Genomic DNA, 21250 nt, shown 5'->3' with positions numbered 1-21250 from the left:
AGGTACTTTTAGGCAACTAACTAGTGATTAAAGACATAAGTGCCAGAGACCCTAAGATGATTCACACACCCAAGTCCCACAGGACTAAGTAAAACAGATTCTAGAACTAGAGAGGATGAAGCACTGAATTTCCTTTTGATCCTAAAAGCTGGGATCAATACTGTCACCACTGCCAGCACACCATCACGGCTTTGGGAAAATCAAACTGCTGTCATCGGGAAATGCTGAGGGATAATATGTGATGGGACTCGATTGTCCTGTTAAGATTGGCAGCTTGCCCTGACCTGGGCTAAACCCGGCACATAGAAGGGAAAAAACACTCTAGAAAGAGAGGTCCTGAGATTTCTTCATATCTTGCAGTTAGAAGAAAACAGTTCAGGGTCCATGAGTTGTACCGCCTCCCAATGTTTTCTCTCTCTATGTGGGTGTGTTTGTGACCACATGTGTACATATCCCCAATTTGAAAATACTGATAGAAAGAGGAGTGTACAGAATTCCTGGTTATGAGTTTCTCAACTTACCACGAAGTAACTGTTTACTTTTGGATTAATGTGTTGTTTTGGAAAAGAAAAAATGACAGTAGTTAATAGGAGGAGCTGCAACATTGAACTTTGTTTTCCAGCAGTGACTGGAAAGAGTGCTTTGGTTCTTAGAATTCCAAGGATAACTGAGAGCAGAGGCAAATGAGGCCAGGATGGGCTGGGGTCCTAAAAAATGGCAGATAAATAAAAGAAACTTTGGTATAGGGCTTACCTGACTGGAGAATATTTTTGTGGCAATGAATTATGAAGGTGCTAAGAATAAAAAAAACCTGATGGGTCCTTGAAGAAGAATAGCAAAAACAGGTAGAACATTCAATTATTTGACACCAGAGGGAGACTGACTCAAGGTCGTTCCTGGTAACTGGAATAAAGCAGCTCATTCATTCCTTATGTTTGCCAGTCTACCTTCCTTCCTCTACCCAGTGTTTAATCCTGAATAAAGATAAACTTAATGTTCCAAACACAGAGTGTGTAAGTCTTATCTCAAGGGCTTGATTCTCTTTCTTCTGCTGATTTCAAAACCTTGGATGCACCCGAGTTGAGATCACAAAAGACTTGTGCAAAGAGGGCAACATTTGGGGCTCATAGAGAAGTTAACCCTATGAACTTGAAGAAAACATTTTTACTAGATGAGTAATCAAAACTAGAAATGAGCAGTCAGACTCAGTATTTATTCAAGAAGGAAAAAGAGAGGCTGGGTTGGCTGGCTAATCCTTCGTTGGCTTACTTGTGGGTCTGTGATCATCGTTGTCAGGCAGCTGCACACCCATGCTTTGTAAAAGGTTGGAAGCAGGTCCTGCCAGTCCAGCTTGGGAACTGTAGGACTCTAATATGTTTGAAACCAGGTTCAGGTCCACATCCACTGGCGTCATAACAGATCCTCCTGTGCCAGAATCTTCTTCCTCTGAATTGTCATTGGTAGTCTGGGATAGAGGTTCCTTGTTCATGGAAGGAAAAGAAAGTCATGGGACAATACGACTAGGTTGGATGGCAGTTACAATAAAAAGCAACAACGTAAAGTTGAGTTACATATTAGAAAGGAAATTCCCTTCTTGACAGAAAGAAAATGAAGTCTAATAATAAACTATGTAATTTAACAAACACATTAAAATCTAGTTCCAAAGATTATAGCATACTTCTTCCTAGGAAAAGTTTCTACAAATTAAATGGATTCCTTCCCGATTTTGAAATAGCCCAAGGGAGATAACCAGAGGTAAGGAGATATATTTATAGCTTGCCTAAGAGTTTTAAAAGAAATACACAGAAAAAAAATGAACAGTTAAAAATAAATAAATAAAACAGAATCTGAAATTTTCTCTAAGTGAAAGAAGGTAGATTTCTCTCCTACCCACATGTAACATAGAATAAGCAGTATAATTAAGCTTGTTTAAGAAAATAATCTTTCATCCAACCAGAGTTAGGAAAAAATTAACCTTATTCAAATCAAAAGATCAAATTCAAATCACAAAAAATTACCACAAATGAAAAAGAAAAACTAAGATAAAATAATTTTAGCTGTCCTTTGTACTAGACTCAAAAGGGAAAGAGGTTGAACATATACCATTTGCTTCTGGGTGGTGAAACTTTTGGCAAGGCTGGTATGTGCTAGTTCCCGGTCCATCTGGGCCATGTATGACTTGAGATCATCCAGAGTCCCTTTTACAGATGCTTCTTCTCCAGGCTCCTGTGTTTCAAGATCCAAGTCATCATCACTGTCTAAACATTCAGAGTCTTCCTCATCCAGATCATCAGAGTCTGACTCATGGGACTTTGAACCTACACAGACCCCAACACAGAAAGAGTCACTTGGTACATTTTTTTGGCATAACTATACATCTCAAAAGAATTAGAATATTCTCTGAAAAAAAAAAAAAAAGGTGAATATACATAGACAAAGTACTTCAGAAAAATCCCCTCCAGAAAATGATACTGCTGGCAGACATTTGCAGAAAAGTACACAGGTTGAGCTGAAAGATTCCTTTTTTTTGTTTTAGGTGAATTTAATTGATTAAAAATTTTTACTTAAGAAATTTTAAAACTACATAATACATGAATACATTCCGATGTAAACATTCAAGTTATATAGAGTTGTCTCACATTTCATTCTCTTCCCAGAGTTAAACATCTTTTAAAAGTTCAGTGGGTACCCAGACCTTTATTTATGTAATTCTGTATGTGTCTGTATGTGTATACAAAATATTTTTTACATAGATATATTGAACTACGGTTTGTTTTTCTATTTATTTATATATCTTGGAGGTCCTTTGCTGTCAAAACCCATAAATGGACCTCATTCTTCACTAAGGCTATATAATACTTCATAAAATGAATGTACTATAATTTTTTTGGTGGGGGGTAAAACTGTACTATAACCCAGTTTTTGCTACTACAATGTTGCAATCACCATCTTAGCACACACAGCTTTTTCATGAGGTAAATTCCTGGAAGTGAAATAGCAAAGTCAAAGGTTATCAACATTCTGGAGTACCAAACTGCCTTGAGAAAAGACAACTTACACCTCCACCTCCACAATTGGACAGTGCTCCTTTCTCCCACACTTGAGGAAACTGATTATTACCAACCTTTAACATTTTTCCCAATATGATGGGCAATAAAACTAATTCTTACTTTTATTGTATACTTACTTGTTTACTAGAAAGAGTCAACTATTTTCAAATACTTATTGATTATATTTCTTCTTCAAGACACTACCTGTTTATATTCTTTGTTGATTTTTTTCTTAATTGGGCTATTTGTCTTTTTTATTTTAGTAATATATAAGTGCTGTTGTGCTTAGTCGCTCAGTTGTGTCCAACTCTTTTCGACCCCATCGACTGTAGCCTGCCAGGCTCCTCTGTCCATGGGGATTCTCCAGGCAAGAATACTGGAGGCCATGCCCTCCTCCAGGGGACCTTCCCAACCCAGGGATCGAACCCAGTCTCCCGCATTGCAGGCGGATTCTTCACTGTCTGAGCCACCAGGGAAGCACAGTATATAAGTGCAGGATGTTTAAAAGAGAAAAAAAAAGAACAATGTAATACTGGAGCCCATGTAAAACCCTATCTAAACACACAGCATTCATTCACTCAACAAAGAGCAACTACTATTTAACGAGCAACTACTATGCCAGGCACTAAGCAAGGCATCTTCTGCAAAATTACTTAGGGCAATAATTAATAGTTAAAAGCAACTCAAAATCACACACACACACACAAAAAAAAACAAAATACAAATGAGGTCCAATGCTCCAAAGCTCTAGCAATCTCTATACAACTTACAGTTGCAAAATAAAAGTAAACATCACTGTAACTCACCTAAAATCTTATCAAAATAATTAAGAAAAGAATCTGCATCAAAAGTGATTGGAGCCTCAGAAGGTTCTCTGTAAGATTAAAGGAAAAAGACAATTTATCCCAAACAAAACTCTTTGAAACTTTGTCTAAATTGGTGCTGTTCTTAGGAACACTACCAGAGATAAACTTTCAAAGGAGGCAGAGCAAGGAAAATTGTAGTTTAAATTTTAAAAACCATTAGGCTTACTGATATTGTAGGGCAATAGAAATGAGAAAGATAGAAGAAATAAAAGTAAAAATTGCACTTTGATTATGCACATTTTTAACTTATGCTGATTTAGGGATCTGCCAACCTACCACCTCCTATCAGATATATCTAGCATTAGCAAAAGAAGCTATTTATCCAAATTCATTTAAATAAAGTCTATCTTTTTAAGAACCAAACCTTTAAACATAAAAAAGATCAAACTTTCCCTATCCTTGCTGTCTTAAAGAGAGAATACTGAACATAAATTTTAATCTTATGAGGCTAATGGCATCAACACTAATAAAGATGTATTTGGCTGGGCAAGGAACAATTCCATCTACCTTTTTTCCCCTGCTGCTGGTGCTACTGCTGCTAAGTCGTTTCAGGCGTGTCCGACTCCGTGTGACCCCATAGATGGCAGCCCACCAGGCTCCCCCATCCCTGGGATTCTCCAGACAAGAACACTGGAGTGGGTTGCCATTTCCTTCTCCAATGCATGAAAGTGAAAAGTGAAAGTGAAGTCCCTCAGTTGTGTCCGACTCTTCGAGACCACATGGACTGCAGCCTACCAGGCTCCTCCACCCATGGGATTTTCCAGGCAAGAGTACTGGAGTGGGGTGCCATTGCCTTGTTCTGTTACTATTTCTTCCTCTGATAAACACTTTCATCCTCCTCTTTTTTGTAGCATTTATTATATAAAGTTATTTAAGACGGTACATTTTCTGTATTACACATGAAAATTCACATACAGATGTCTTTTCTATCAAATCCTTATTCTTTCTCCATTGTCAAAAATCTTAATTTTTCATTCCTGCTAGATTTTTCTTCCTTGGTAATTCTTTTTGTTACCCCACTAAAACATTTCTCGTGGAAGGAATTATGACCTTGGTACAGCAGAAAGTGATCGCTCAGCAAATGTGAATACTGGCCTCGGTTCTCAAATTCCTTCACCTTTTCCACTGTTATCAAGCACCTTGATGTGTGACTGGAAAGCTTCTGCTCACAGTTGCTCATGAGTTTCAAGCAGAGATGCCAGGGTACCATCTGCTCGGTGTATTCTGGTGTGTATACTGGTAACCAATAGACAAGTCTTCCACCTAATATGAGGGTCTCTGTTGAGAACTTTAACAGGTCAAAAAACATATCACACAGATAACTCAAGGAAACAGGAACGTGGCTTTCTGGACATTTTCTATTCCCTTTGGTATTTCCTTCTGTGAACCTGTCCTTCTTGTAGATTCTCTAATACCATTTGGAGGATCAGTGATGACTGCATCAAAATAAGTGCCCTTCTTCCAGGAGGGTTTCGATGCATCTGAAACCACGACATCAAGGTAATACTTCTCTAAACCATACTGATGAAGATTTGCCCTAAACCAAACTGATGAAGATGTTTTCATCCAGTCCTCTCCATTTCCAGTTTTTCCTACTAGCCTTTCCTAAGCCATGAACAGTATTGTAGTCTATGTCTGTTCCATATACATATGCACCAAAATGAGCAGAAGCTATCAAAAGGCCACCTGTTCCAACAAATGGATCAAATACAGTATCATCTTTTTTCACTTTTCCATGGTTGGCCATGACGAATGATAAACCAGCATCCATGCTTGTATTTCAAATAAAGTGTCTCTTTTTGACACTGTATGACTCAATAAGCTCTCTGTGTTCATCTGCAATCCATCTACCAAAATAAATATTATGTGGATTCTCAGGGATGTGGTTTGGGTCCAAACCATAACCTTCCAAAATAGAGAATATATGTTGTGGCTTTTTTAAATTCACTTTCCCTTAAAATGACATAAATTCAAGTGCATCTATTCATCTGACTTTTTCTTCTTGTGTCAAGGTTTTATTAAATGCGTGAATCTTTATTTTATACATAGACTCTGAATGCAGAAATGGAACCACCTTCTCAACAGGGTAGCTTTTAAGAGAACTGTACAGCTCCTCCGGACACTTTCCATGACCCCATAGTTCAAATATAGACTTGGCACACACAGAAAAATTAAGTTTCTGGCAATATCTTCAGATGGAATGCTAAGAATCCAAAAAGGAGACTTTCCATAAGTTTCCTGACTACTGGTGAACTAACCTCCAAAAAGTGAAAGGAAAGACTTTATCTCCAGAAGGTGGAACTCCAGGTGTTCCTGTGCCATGAGCAGAAGAAAACTTGTTCAAGGTACCCAGCGGCACTTATCCTCCTCTTTCAAGTTTGAAGCTTCCAATCTACTTGAGGGTACAAGATCAGATGTCTGATCTTGACGAGAGCTAGATGTTAAAAATCCATAATATTCTGAGTAAAAGCCTAAAAAGTAAAGTATATGGTTGCCCTGCCCAGCTCTGGGGCAGTGGCCTTTAGATCTGAGTGATCTCTCTGGCTCACTTCAAGGATCATTATCAGGTTATCAGAAATTTGACTCCAGATAAGTAAGTTATCATAGTACTAGGTACCAAAACAGGAAAACAAAGCATTGAAAATCATTTACTAAAAATAAAAACAAAACAAAACAATACCACAGAACTGGCAATGATTGGATGATGCCGACATAGATCCTTTAACTATTCAGATAATTATACTTTAACAGAAATTACCGAGGCAGCTCTGCTCCTTTGTGGGTTGAAACTTTGGATATGAAAGCTTTCATGCTCTCTGAGACTTGGGTTAAGTCATAGTTCTCCTCCCGCCCCTTGGAAGTGGGCTCTGGCTCTTTTTTGCCAGCAGCTTCCTGCAGCAGCTGGTCCAGCTGATCTGGTGAGAGATCTAACCACCGTTCATCTGAAAAAGAAGTGTGACACTGCCATACTATACTCACAGGAAACAGGTATACTCTCAGTAAAGTACCCTCTGAGACTTAGTGGGATGTTTCAATTCTTTCTAACTCCATGCTCTATCCTGGCCCATCACTTACCATCTTCTGGGGGAAGATAAGCTTCTTCTTTCTTAAGCTCTTCTATATCAAATTGTACTGTCTGCAATAACGTTAAGATTTCTTCACCTGGGCTCATAGCATGAGAGCTATAAAAAAATCAAAGATATGGGTATTTAATGAGAACTTAGAATAATAACCACAAAAACAGAGTATTTTAAAGTTGGAAAGGATTATCTAGTCTAATTTGTTTTTAAACATTTGTTCAGGATACTGAATCCTTCCTCTCAAAATTTCACCAGGAACTCAAAATATAAAAAGAGCTCAAAGAAAAACTGCTTTGAGGAGTTTCCTGGTGGTCCAGTGGTTAGGGCTTGGTGCTTTCACTGCCATGACCCCTGACTCAATTCCTGATTAGAGAAAGAGGATCCCCACAAGCCTCACAGCACAGCCAAACCAACAAAAAGTCCAAAAAGTAAAGAAAAGAGAAACTGCTTTGCAAAAAAAGAAACCATCAACAAATGAAAAGACAACCTAAAGAACGGGAGAAAATATTCACTAACCATATATATGAAAAAAACCCCAAGTTATCTGATTCAAAAATGGGCAGAGAGAATGAATAGACATTTTTCCAAAGAAGATACACAAATGCCAAGAAAAGGTACTCAACATCAACTAATCATCAAGGAAATGCAAATAAAAATCACAGTGAGATATCGCCTCACACCTGTCAGAATGTCTATCATTAAAAAGAAAAGCATTGACAAGAATGTGGAGAAAAGGGAACCCTCATGCACTGTTGGTGGGAATGCAAGTTGATACAACCACTATGGAATACAGTATGGAGGTTTCTCAAAAATTAAAAATAGAGCTACCATATGACTTAGCAATCCCACTTCTGGGTATTTATCCAAAGGAAATGAAAACAAAATCTCAAAGAGATTTCTGCATCCCCATGTTCACTGTAGTGTTATTCACAGTAGCTAAGACTGGAAACAACCTAAGTGTCTACAAATAGATAACTGGATAAAGGTGTGGTGTAGATGGATGAATGGACAGACAGATAAATTCACAGAGACAGAGATCTACATGGGGTCCCAGGTGACACTAGTGGTAAAGAGCTTGTCTGTCAATGCAGCAGATGTAAGAGATGCAGGTTCAATACCTGGGTCAAGAAGATCCCCTGGAGGAAGGCACAACAATCCACTCCAGTATTCTTGCCTGGAGAATCCCATGGACAGAGCAGCCTGGCAGGCTACAGCCCATGGGATCACACAGAGCTGGACACGACTGAAGCAATTTAGCAAACACACACAGAGATATACATATACACACTGGAGATATATATATATATAAATACTGGATATACACTGGAATATATATATATATATACACACACTGGAATATAATGGAATATTATTTAGCCATGAGAGAGAAAGAAACCTTGTCATTTGCAACAACATGGATGCACCTTGGAGGTTTTATGCTGCATGGAATAAGCTAGACAGAGAAAGTTAAATACTGCATGGTATCACTTATATGTGGAATCTAAAAAAAGAGGTCAACCTCATGGAAACGGAGAATAAAAGTGGTTGCCAGTGACTAAGGGGTGATGGAAATAAGCACAAAAATTTTGGAAAAAGGATTCAAACTTTCAGCTGTAAAGTAAATATAGTCATAGGATCTAATGTGAAACATGGTTACTATAGTTGATAACACTATTGTGTAAATGAAGTCTGCTAAGAGAGTAAATATTAAACGTTCTCACATACACACAAATTATAAACATGTGAGGTGAAGAATCTGTTAATTAACTAGGTGGTGGGACTCTTTTTCATAATGTACAGGTATATCAAATCACCACAGTGACACTTTAAGTGTCTTACAGTTTTGTCAATTATACCTCAGTCAAACTAAAAAGAACCCTGAAAGATTGCTTTGATTGAAATGGAAGCTGGAGGCTTGAAGACCTGCTCCTCTTGCCTTCCCCTTTGCTCTGCAGCAGGCTCCATGGACACCATCATGAAGCTGCTGATTTAGCGTAGCTCTTTCAATTTGCATATATCACATTATGAGGAAATGAAAACCCAAAGAAAGTATGCACAAAAATTAATCTATGATGTATTAAACGCTAGGCTAGCACTTCAAATACATTCTCTTATTTAGCCCTCTAATTACTATTACAAGGAGGTAATAATCCTGTTTTACAAAGGAGAAACTCAGAGCCCAGTGAATTTCTATAACTTTTGCAAGGTCATTGAGTTGGACAGAGCAAAGGCTTGAAATCAAAGTCTTCTGATACTATTTTGTGCTCCTCTTACTATAAACTGATAGGGAAATACACACAGAGTGAGCTATTTTATGATGGTGATGTGATTTGCTATATAAGTTTATGGAACTCTGAACTATTTATAAGGGAACAAACAAAGTTATATAATGGATTTGCATTAATTTAATAAACATTTGCATACCTTGCTGAATCATGTGGGTAACGGAATTATCCCTACTCTGTAATATGCAAATATTACTAAGACAGAGAGAAGAAATATACACAAATAATTATGGTAAGTTAAAAACATATAAAGTCACAAAGAAATACCAAATGGTTCAAAGAATCATAGGAGAAGGCAATTACATTCACTGGGTGGAGACAGAGAAGTTAAAAAAAAAAAAGAGCTCATGGAAGAAGCTGAGTTAGCCCTTAAAGAACCAAGAGAATTTTGATGGGTAAGACAGGATAGAGAAATGTAAGGGGAAAAATGAGCATTTGTACAGAGGTGGGGAAGTGAGGAACATGTTCAGAGAGAGCAAACGGGTTCAGTTTGGCTTAAGGGTGAAATCTGAGGCTGAACAGATGGACTGAAGAGTACAACGAGGCTGAAAAGGCTAAGTTTAGACTCAGTGAAGTAAGGAGTGAGTGATCACTGATGGCTTGTTATTTTTAATTTTTGCTTTATGAGATTAAAATAATAAAGACAAGTCAAAAAGATAATATATCCTTACCACCCAGAATTAAAATACTGCTATATTTATCTCTAAATATATTATTACATTAATAAACTTAACATAAAAACTAAACTAGTAATATATGTGGTGGTGGTGTTCCGTCGTGTCCGACTCTTTGTGACTCCATGGACTGCAGCTTGCCAGGCTCCTCCGTTCATAGAATTTTCTGGGCAAGAATATTGGAATGGGTTGCCACTTCCTCTTCCTCCAGGGGATCTTCCCAACCCAGGGATCTAATCTGTATCTCCTGCAGGTGAATTCTTTAAGTACGTACTTTAAAAAATATATGATAGATAAAGTTAGTATTCCCTTTGATGATCAACTACTAGTTCCAATCTGTTTCTCTGCTGCCCAGAAGTGACAGCTCTCACAGAACCTTTCTGGGCCACTGAGTGAGTAAGAGAACACTGTTTTCTTTACCAGACATATTATTCCCTTGATACCATTCCCTCAGTTATCACCTATCTGACTCAATCCCTGACATTCTTAGATCTCTTTTGAAAGAAAACCTCCTTGGAAAGGTCTCCTGGGTCAACCTTTCTAGAAGAGCAGCCCTTACATCTCTCTCCCCAAACACTGCCTTTTCTTCAAAGTACTAATTACTATCTATCATCATATAATGGTTTATCATCTTTCTCCAACACTAGTATGCAGCTCCACAGGGCAGGGAGAATTGGGGTTCACTTGTTGTATTCCCAGTGCCTAGAACAGGGCCTGGCATATAGGAGATAATAAATACTTACTGAGTGAATGAGGATATATGTATCTATAATATGTAATATCTTGTATATTTTTACAATTTATATCCATAGCACCTACATTTTACTTGTATTTTTCATTCAACATTGTATTTTTTTAATCTATTCATTTAGACCAGTGATTCTCAACTGGGACAATTTGGCAACATTTGGTAATATTTTTGGTTGTCACAATTGGTGGGGAGTCAGTCCTAGGGGAATTTACTGAGTAGAGGTCAGAGACGTTGCTTCATCTTACAATGCACAGGATAGTTCCCCACAACAAAGAACCATCTGGTCCAAAGTGTCAATACTGTCAAGGTTGAGAAATTCTTACTTAGATTTATGGATATTTATATAATCTCTGGCTAACTAATGGACAGTAAGCCATCATATAAATACATTGAAATTCATTTATCTATTATTGGTGGACACTTCCATTGTTTGTAATTTTTCACTATTACAATCTCTAATAATTTTTAGGAGAGGGAGGTAACATGAGTACATATGTATTTCAAGCAGATTCTCCTGGCTCTAATGGTTGAATTGGAAGAGAAGAGTCGCTAGAGGCTGAGAAATAAGTTTAGGTATAGCTATAGTTCAATATGGTTCACTTATGGCAGAAAGTGAAGAAGAACTAAAGAGTTTCTTGATGAAAGTGAAAGAGGAGAGTGAAAAAGTTGGCTTAAAGCTCAACATTCAGAAAACTAAGATCATGGCAACTGGTCCCATCACTTCATGGCAAATAGATGGGGAAATAGTGGAAACAGTGAGAGACTTTATTTTTGGGGGCTCCAAAATCACTGCAGATGGTGACTGCAGCCATGAAATTAAAAGATGCTTACTCTTTGGAAGGAAAGTTATGACCAACCTAGACAGTGTATTAAAAAGCAGAGACATTACTTTGCTGACAAAGGTCTGTCTAGTCAAGGCTATGGTTTTTCCAGTAGTCATGTACGGATGTGAGAGTTGGACTATAAAGAAAGCTGAGTACCAAAGAATTGATGCTTTTGAACTATGGTGTTGGAGAAGACTCTTGAGAGTTCCTTGGACTGCAAGGAGATCCAACCAGTCCACCCTAAAGGAGATGAGTCCTGGGTGTTCATTGGAAGGACTGATGCTGAAGCTGAAACTCCAATACTTTGGCCACCTCATGCAAAGAGCTGACTCACTGGAAAAGACTCTGATGCTGGGAAAGATTGAGGGCAGGAGGAGAAGGGGACAACAGAGGATGAGATGGTTGGATGGCATCACCGACTCAATGGACATGAGTTTGGGTGGGCTCCGGGAGTTGGTGATGGACAGGGAGGCCTGGTGTGCTGCAGCTCATGGGGTCACAAAGAGTCGGACACGACTGAGCGACTGAACTGAACTGAGAGTTCAATAACTAAGTAATTAGAGTATCTAGCCAGGCAGTAAGGTAAAAGAATGTAAGATACAAGATAACAGTGAACAGTATCTAATGACTGGATCCAAGGAGAGCCAGGAGGTCTGGGTGATAAGAAGGATGGCGGTACAATTAAAAGCCAGCAGGACACAGTCGAAGATATTAATTCAGCTAATAAAAGCAAAGCAAACAAACAAAAGCTTTAGGAGCCAAGAGCAGGTCTGGAGGGGAATGTGAGCTTGGTTTCAAACTGCAAAGAAGTCATTCTGGTTGGTGAACGGGAGTTTCTCCTACAACACTCATGAAAATGTTGGATATTGAAGCTATTTGCAATAAGTAAATTAAGAGTCCATTTGCTAAAATGCTGTGCAGCTATTTAAAAACACACTTTATCAAAACATTTTAAGGTCATGGGAAAATGTAAGATCACAACGAGTAAAAACTATGAACAACATACATAATTTCTTGATAATGTAAAGTTTTTTTAAAAAGTCAGTTGGTTATGGGGAATAATAATCCTGGAAGGCAGTAAATCGGAAGAATAATAATAGTGGCTAACTCATGATATAAACTGGAATAATAGTAGCTTACTCATGATATAAATTTTTCCCTCTTACGTTTTTCTCTATTTGCTATATGAATGAATGTTATTTGTATAATAACAAAAGACATTGTTTTTTAAAAAGAACTACCAAACCCTCAATCTATCTTATTTCATGGGAGAATAAGATAGCCCTAAATCTCCTACATGAGTCTCTCTAATTTCTTAACTTCTTTTCAACCTAAGATTATAAAGTAATGCTATTCAACAGGGAAGTGGTCTCCTAGAGGTGACAAGATTCATCTGGGGGAGATTCCCCTAATTATGAGAGCCACCTCCTTTACTTTCTTTCCCAAGTTTCCTTAAAACATACCCTAAGAAGGCATCCTCTTTTCCACAAATTACTGCCGTAAAATTGACGAGAATGGGGCAAAGGCACCTCTAGACACTTACAAAAGAGTGGGAAAAAAAGTGTTAGCCGTTCAGTTGTGTCAGACTCTGCAATCACATGGACTGCAGCCCATCAGGGCTCCTCTGTCCACAGAATTCTCCAGGCAAGAATACAAAAGAATAAAGACTGGTGTAAAGTCATTACTATCTCACAGATACTGAGGTTAGAGTTCTCTCGCCATCAATTTTGCTTCATACAATCTTTAAGTATTACACATATATGTGATATTTGAGATGTTGGCAAAACAAATAAGGTTCAAAACCAGTTCGGTTTGAGAAAAAAAGCCCAACAACAAAACAAAACACACATCCACACACAACTGGGGACCTTCTGAGTCACAACACTTACAAAGTTATTTCTTTCACGTTATTTAATAGCTTTAAGTATCTCAAATTCAGTTTTGCAAACAGAAACTGAATTTTTTCCAGTGCTCAAATTCTGACCTTTGATTCCTCAGCCCAATAAACCCTTCTGCAGAAGCTCCATTATCCTTGGGCCATACTGACTAGAAGCGCTCTCAGGGGACAAGTCAGACAAGAGGGACTTTCTTTTTTCAAGCACCTATTCCTTCTGATTTTTGCTTGCTTTTTTCTCCAGTGTCTTCAAATAACTGTTTTTTCTCTTTTTTTAAAATATTCTGTCCAGGGTTATCACTGAAATTAGCAGGGAGTTAGTCTGAGATGATACTTCAGTATTACCAGAACTGAAACTCAACTTTATCGAATTTTAAAGGGCAGCCATTTTCTTCCATGTGGCTTCCCTCATAGCTCAGTCGGTAAAAGAATCTGCCTGCAATGCAGGAGATGTGGGTTCGAATCCTTGGTCGGCAAGATCCCCTGGAGAAGGAAATAGCAACCCACTCCAGTATTCCTGCCTGGAAAATCCTGTGAACATCGGAGTCTGGCAGGCTATAGTCCATGGGTCACAAGAGTTGGACACGACTTAGCGACTAAACTACCACCATTTTCTTTCAACCTTGTGCTCAGTTCTTTCTTCCCCCAGAAAATATATGGCAGGTTAGAATGAGATATCATTTGGAAGCTGAATGCCTGCTTCATCCTGTGATTCAGATCCACCTTAAAAAACTCAACACAGCCCAGAACTCCCACAGGAATTAAGCATATGGCTCAATAACAGAATCCGTGAGTTCAAATCCCTAGGCCTGTCACTTTGAGGTGTGTAACCTTTGGCAAATTACATAACCTCTCTTAGATTCAGTTTCTCAGCTGTGGATAGAGAAAATAACAATTATATCTATTTCACAGGGCTTTAAGAGGGGGTTAAATGAGTTAGTGGCCTAAGCTTTGTAAGTACTCAGCATACATTAGCCATTATATGATGATGATGAAGGTGGTGGTGGTGGTGGCTACAAGTGCCAGCAAACTCCCATAACAACACCTCCTCTCTTGACACCAGCTCCTTCAGTAGTCATGAGTTCTGCCGTTAACAGTTTAAATATGGCAGCTCCAACATGTGCAGCCATCTCAGGAGTAAGTAACTCCTTAACTTCTGGCAAGTTATCACTCTGCTGCCCTGTTTGGGTAGAGATAAACTCACCTTTCTGGCCGATTTACAGAGAGCTGGAAGTAGTTCTTGGCCATTTCTAGCCTTTCCTGGTACTGAACAGAACCTTCCATCAGTCCCTAAAAAAATAATAATGCCCATCAGAACCTGGTATAGATGATATCATTAAAATAACCTGCTCACCAGCAACTTCCAGGGAGGCAGTATACAATACTCTAATATATTGTACGAAAATCATGAGGCCTGACTCCTCGTCCTTGTTTTGTCATGGATGTACAGTTTCTCCAGAAAAGGGACTAGGCTAAATGTGATGGGACCTCATCCTTTTCACCATTTAAGGGCCTCTTTCCAATTTGGGAGGTTTTCTATCATTTTCTATTATTTATTAATAACTTGTTATAAAGAAACAATTGATTAACCAGCAACTAATTTATAAAACAAAGTACAAATAGAGCTCAAAAAATAGCATAACCCTAACCTTAACTATCATTTCTACCTCTCACAGGCATGTTTATGATGGCATTTATGCTTAATACTTTACATTCTTTAAAAATATACTATAATATAAGCAGTTTTCCATACCACTACACAATCTTTAAAATTATCATATTCTTAAGGCCTTTTCTACTTCTTGGATGTTTCCTTAAAGTGTAGATTATTTAACATAAAGCTTCCCTGTTTGCAAGGCAGGAACAGAGGCACAGACATAGAGGATGACTTGTGAACATGGAGGTGAAGGAGAGGGTAGGAGAAACTGAGACAGCAGCACTGATATATATACACTACTATGTTTGAAACAGACAGCTACTAGAAAGCTGCTGTTCAGCACCGGGAGCTCAGCTCTGTGCTCTGCGATAACCTGCAGGGGGTGGGGTTGTGCGGAGGGAGGTTTAGGAGGAGGGGACATACATATACTTATAGCTGATTCACGCGTTGTACAGCAGAAACACAAAACACAACATTGTAACGCAATTATCTTCCAATTAAAAATAATAATAAAATAAAGTGAAGGTTCCAAGTTTGAACTTCTGTATAATTCTTGGAATACAGTATCAAATTCCTTTCCAGTTAAGGTTGCCACTATTACAATGTTATCGGCAACGGATAGGTGTAACTATTTTCACTATATTCTCAATAGCACTGAATATCTTTCATATGCTTTTTACATATGTGAAAATGGTCTTTATTATTGTGTTAATATACATATCTTTACTACGTGTGAGTGATTATTTTAAGAGAAATTTACTAGTTCCCTTTTCGTAAATTTTTTTATTGGAGCATAGTTGCTTTATACTGTTGTGTACGTCACTGTACCGCAAAGTGAAATCAGCCATACATCTATCTACATACATCCCCTTTTTCTGGGATTTCCTTCCCATTTAGGTCATATAATTTTTTAATCTATGTCTTTGCTAATTTTTCTATTTGGTGTCTTCATGTTTGCTTCATAGATTTGTACAAGTTATTCATCTGATATAAATAATAACTTTTATCACTTTGTATAGATGTTATTTGGAGAAGGTAATGGCACCCCACTCCAGTACTCTTGCCTGGAAAATCCCATGGACAGAGGAGCCTCGTAGGCTGCAGTCCATGGGGTCGCTAAGAGTCAGACACGACTGAGCGTCTTCACTTTCACTTTTCACTTTCATGCACTGGAGAAGGAAATGGCAACCTCCTCCAGTGTTCTTGCCTGGAGAATCCCAGGGATGGGGGAGCCTCGTGGGCTGCCATCTATGGGGTCGCAGAATCGGAAACAACTGAAGCGACTTAGCAGCAGCAGCAGCATAGATGTTATTAATTTTTCTAAAATATTAGAAACAGTTTATAGACACTCCCTTATTACCACCAAACTAGAATGGTCCCTTTTAACTCTAGTTCTTACAATTATGTCACACATTAAATATGGACCTAACACTTTAGATCACTGGCTTGATTTTGCCTAGATTGTACAGTTTAAAGAGTGCATAGTAAGTCCTACCTTAAAGTAATCATTCTTTTTCAGACTTTCAAGGAAGCCAGCCCAGAGTGGTGACGTAGTCACAAGGGATTTTTTGGAGTCAGAAAAATGTGGGCTACATTTGGAGCATAAAATCTCAAATCCATGAGCCTACATGGAAAAGACAGAATTTTTATTATTTGGTTACTTTCTTTCCATTTAACCACATTCAAGAACTAGGCGACTGGACATATGGGTATGTGAACATTTATAATACTCTAAATTTTATGAAAAAAATATGACTTTAATTCCAAGTTTCTTAATCTCTACAGATTACTAAAAATTATAAAGGGGAAGCAAATAACAGAAAACAAAAAATTCTTATTTTCCTGAAAGAGATTTCTCTTCTCACTGATTAAAAAACTAGAAATTTAAACTTGTTTCTTGCTTGCTTAAAAAAGGTTGCAAAAGGTTTCTTGTCTAACACAATTATAAATGAATTAAGCATGGTCTTAGGAATAGTAAAGGGAGGGAATCACTTCATTTTAAGAGTCCTTTGATTAAAAAATATAATAAATGCACAAGGCAAAATAATTCTAATAGGGAGCTTCCCTGATTACTCTGGAGAAAACTACTGCCACCAATTCCTTGCATATCCTTTCAGAAGTAATCTTTGCCCTCAAGCAGATATGGGTGCGTGTGCGTACATATATCCTCCTACTTCATCCCCTTCATCACTAAATGGCAACATACACACTGCTCTGAACCTTGCTTTTCTCTTAGTGATATGCCCTGGAGATGACTTCATACAAACACATACATTTATCCATCCCACTTCATGGACAGACCATAATTTATCCAACTATTTTTCTACTAGTAGACATTTAAGTATTTTCCAGTCTTCTGCTACGATAAACAATGCTTTCACGAGTATCTTCACACATCTTTGTGTACGAGTGAAATATATGGAGGATAAATTTCAGGAAGTGAAAATACTGAGCAGCAGGGTTTGTGCATTTTAAATATTATGGAAAGTGATAAACTGCTCTAGGAGACTGAATCAACTCATATTCCTATCAATAATGTTTGAGGGTACCTCTTTACGTATTTTTACAAACCTCGTATTTGTTATCAAGCTTCTGGATACTTGTCAATCAAATGGTGAAAAACATTACTTTGTAGTTTTAAATTGCAATCCTTTTATTATGAGCAAGTGTCAACATTTTTCATAAAATCATTTGTATTTCCTTTTCTCTGGACTATCTGTTAATGGTTTCTGATCATTTTTGATTGATTACTACTATTTTTTTCACCTTGAATTGTAGCAATGCTATATACTAGATAAAACAACTTTTGTCATTTACTAGTTTTATTTTTACTCTTTTGTCATTTAAACTGCAAAGATATTTTATACTTTCTCCAGGTTAACTATATTTTGACTACATTTATGGGTTTTTTTCCATATAGAAATGTTTAATTTTTATATAATCAAATTTATCAATCTTTTATTGTTTCCAGTTTCAAGTCATGCTTAGGAAGGACTTTCTTACTCATATTTTCATAAATTTCCCTACACTTTCTTCCAAATTTTATGGTTTTGTTTTTTTCACTTAAATATTTGGTCCAACTGGAATTTATTTTGGCATGGATTTAATAACTTTTTTAGCTGGACACACAGTTCTATCATCCCTTACAGAATAATCCATTTTGCCTTATTTCAAATACCACATCTTACTACATTCTTAATACATTAACAGAGTGTATTTCTAGATTTCTAAGTTGTGTCATTACTCTGTGAAGAGCCCTTTGACATTAAGGAAGAAAATTAAATTTTCTGGTTCAACATTACCAACTTCATGCCCAATTCATGGGCTCGGTACTGGGGATGACATGGAGGAGGCAGCTTGTATCCACTCCGCCGGTCTGGCACAAACCTTTGTTGCACCAACTGTGCATACAGACATTTAGTGAAAGTGACCTGGACATTAGGACAAAATATGTGAGTGTCTTCCTGAAATTAAAATGCCTGACTATCATTTCACAGTTAACAACAATAACTTCATTTATGAGCTTCACATTCAGATAAATGCAAAGAAGACTCAACCTACTTACTGTCTACACTTTTTAGTAACAGCTTTACAGAGATATAATTCACACACCATAAAATTTACCTTCACTGTCTATATTCAGTTGTCACTAAGGGATGGGAATACCAGAGCACCTGACCTGCCTCTTGAGAAACCTATATGCAGGTCAGGAAGCAATAGTTAGAACTGGACATGGAACAACAGACTGGTTCCAAATAGGAGAAGGAGTACGTCAAGGCTGTATATTGTCACCCTGCTTATTTAACTTCTATGCAGAGTACATCATGAGAAACGCTGGGCTGGAAGAAGCACAAGCTGGAATCAAGATTGCTGGGAGAAATATCAGTAACCTCAGATATGCAGATGACACCACCCGTATGGCAGAAAGTGAAGAGGAGCTAAAAAGCCTCTTGATGAAAGTGAAAGAGGAGAGTGAAAAAGTTGGCTTAAAGCTCAACATTCAGAAAACGAAGATCATGGCATCTGGTCCCATCACTTCATGGGAAATAAATAGATGGGGAAACAGTGGCAACAGTGGCTGACTTTATTTTCTTGGGCTCCAAAATCACTGCAGATGGTGACTGCAGCCATGAAATTAAAAGACGCTTTCTCCTTGGAAGGAAAGTTATGACCAACCTAGATAGCATATTCAAAAGCAGAGACATTACTTTGCCAACAAAAGTCCACCTAGTCAAGGCTATGGTTTCCCCAGTGGTCACGTATGGATGTGAGTGTTGGACTGTGAAGAAGGCTGAGTGCCGAAGAATTGATGCTTTTGAAGTGTGGTGTTGGAGAAGACTCTTGAGAGTCCCTTGGACTGCAAGGAGATCCAACCAGTCCATTCTGAAGGAGATCAACCCTGGGATTTCTTTGGAAGGAATGATGCTAAAGCTGAAACTCCAGTACTTTGGCCACCTCATGCGAAGAGTTGACTCATTGGAAAAGACCCTGATGCTCGGAGGAGTTGGGGCAGGAGGAGAAGGGGACGACAGAGGATGAGATGGCTGGATGGCATCACTGACTCAATGGACGTGAGTCTGAGTGAATTCTGGGAGTTGGTGATGGACAGGGAGGCCTGGCGTGCTGCGATTCATGGGGTCACAAAGAGTCGGACATGAGTGAGCGACTGAACTGAACTGAACTGAAGGTAATTCAAATCATTAGTTACATTACATGGCAATTTTGACAGGTAGATGATAAAGAGTAATTCTTAATTCTCTGGAGGAAATGAAATGTTTTATTGCTAAGAAAGATATAACTGCTCAAATAGGGAAAATTTGGTCAGAAATAGCTAGGAAACACTGAGATATAAAATAGGAAGTCAGGTCTCTTATAGTCTTCCTCTTTTGGATAGGAGAAAAGAAAAAAATCAAGGATATGAAACCAGTCAATCCTAAATGAAATCAACCCTGAATATTCATTGGAAGGACTGGTGCTTAAGTTGAAGTTCCAATACTCTGGCCACCTGATGTGAAGAGCTGACTCACTGGAAAAGACCTGGATGATGGGAAAAACTGTGGACAGAAGGAGAAGGCAGCAACAACGGATGAGATGGTTGGATGGCATCACCAACTCAATGGACATGAGTTTGAGCAAACTCAGAGAGATAGTGAAGGACAGGGAAGCCTGGTGTGCTGCAGTCCATGAGACTGCAAAGTTGGACATGACTTAGTGACTGAACAATAACAACAAAAAGTCTATATTAACTTGCTATGAGGAAACAGAATATTCCCAATTGTTTCCTGGTGAACAATTAAAATAATGTTCAACATTCCTTTCAGTGAGAGAAACTAAACGACCAAGAGAGCTATCTTACCGATGTCATTATTCGTGTTTCAGGCAAGAATGTCTTGAAAATACGACAGGCCCGCAGGTCAATGGGGTCCCGGAGGTAAAACGCCTGGACTCCTGCAGCCACCAATCTGGGGCGCTGCTTCAGCACTGCTGCAATGCCAGCTGGGAGGAAGCAGTGTGCTTGATGAAGGGAGGCTTTAATTTTTTCTGGGTACCTGTGACAGGTAACATAATCACTTTTATTTTATGATACAACAGAGTTTATTTTCTTGGGCTCCAAAATCACTGTAGATGGTGACTACAGCCATGAAATTATAAGACATTTACTCCTTGGAAGAAAAGCTATGACCAACCTAGACAGCATATTAAAAAGCAGAGACATTACTTTGCCAACAAAGGTCCGTCTAGTCAAAGCTATGGTTTTTTCAGTAGTCATGTATGGATGTGAGCGTTGGACCATAAAGAAAGCTGAGCACTGAAGAATCGATGCTTTTGAAGTGTGGTGTTGCTGAAGACTCTTGAGAGTCCCATAGACTGCAAGATCAAACCAGTCCATCCTAAAGGAAATCAGTCCTGAATATTCATGGAAAGGACTGATGCTTAAGCTGTACCTCCAGTATACTTTGGCCACATGATGTGAAGAATTGATTGATTAGAAAAGACACTGATGCTGGGAAAGACTGAAGGCAGGAGAAGGGGACGACAGAGGATGAGATCGTTGGATGGCATCACTGACTCAATGGACAGGAGTTTGAGCAAGCTCCGGTAGTTGGTGATGGACAGGGAAGCATGGTGTGCTGCAGTCCACAGGGTTGCAAAGAATCAGACACAACTG

The 21250-nt window shown here is 38.3% G+C and overlaps 1 protein-coding gene and 1 pseudogene across 2 annotated transcripts in view; both read right to left on the bottom strand.

Moving 5' to 3' along the window:
- Nucleotides 1-1249: 1249 nt before the first annotated feature.
- Nucleotides 1250-21250, bottom strand: part of ECD (ecdysoneless cell cycle regulator) — a 30835-nt gene continuing 10834 nt past the window's right edge. For both annotated transcript variants that reach the window (XM_068982470.1, XM_068982471.1), the window contains exons 6-14: nucleotides 20438-20630; nucleotides 18384-18512; nucleotides 16577-16705; nucleotides 14629-14714; nucleotides 6992-7098; nucleotides 6675-6858; nucleotides 3857-3924; nucleotides 2104-2318; nucleotides 1250-1480 (exon numbers count right to left, since the gene is read on the bottom strand). In XM_068982470.1, the coding sequence (XP_068838571.1) occupies nucleotides 1250-1480; nucleotides 2104-2318; nucleotides 3857-3924; nucleotides 6675-6858; nucleotides 6992-7098; nucleotides 14629-14714; nucleotides 16577-16705; nucleotides 18384-18512; nucleotides 20438-20630 (1342 nt within the window). The remainder of the gene's footprint in view (nucleotides 1481-2103; nucleotides 2319-3856; nucleotides 3925-6674; nucleotides 6859-6991; nucleotides 7099-14628; nucleotides 14715-16576; nucleotides 16706-18383; nucleotides 18513-20437; nucleotides 20631-21250) is intronic.
- On the bottom strand, nucleotides 4854-5687 carry LOC138087240 (tRNA (guanine(10)-N2)-methyltransferase homolog pseudogene; annotated as a pseudogene).

This window comes from Capricornis sumatraensis, chromosome 10 (genome assembly GCF_032405125.1).
Source record: "Capricornis sumatraensis isolate serow.1 chromosome 10, serow.2, whole genome shotgun sequence".
NCBI lineage: Eukaryota > Metazoa > Chordata > Mammalia > Artiodactyla > Bovidae > Capricornis > Capricornis sumatraensis.
Note: the sequence above shows the minus strand (reverse complement) of the source record. Positions and strands in the feature narration are given on the sequence as shown.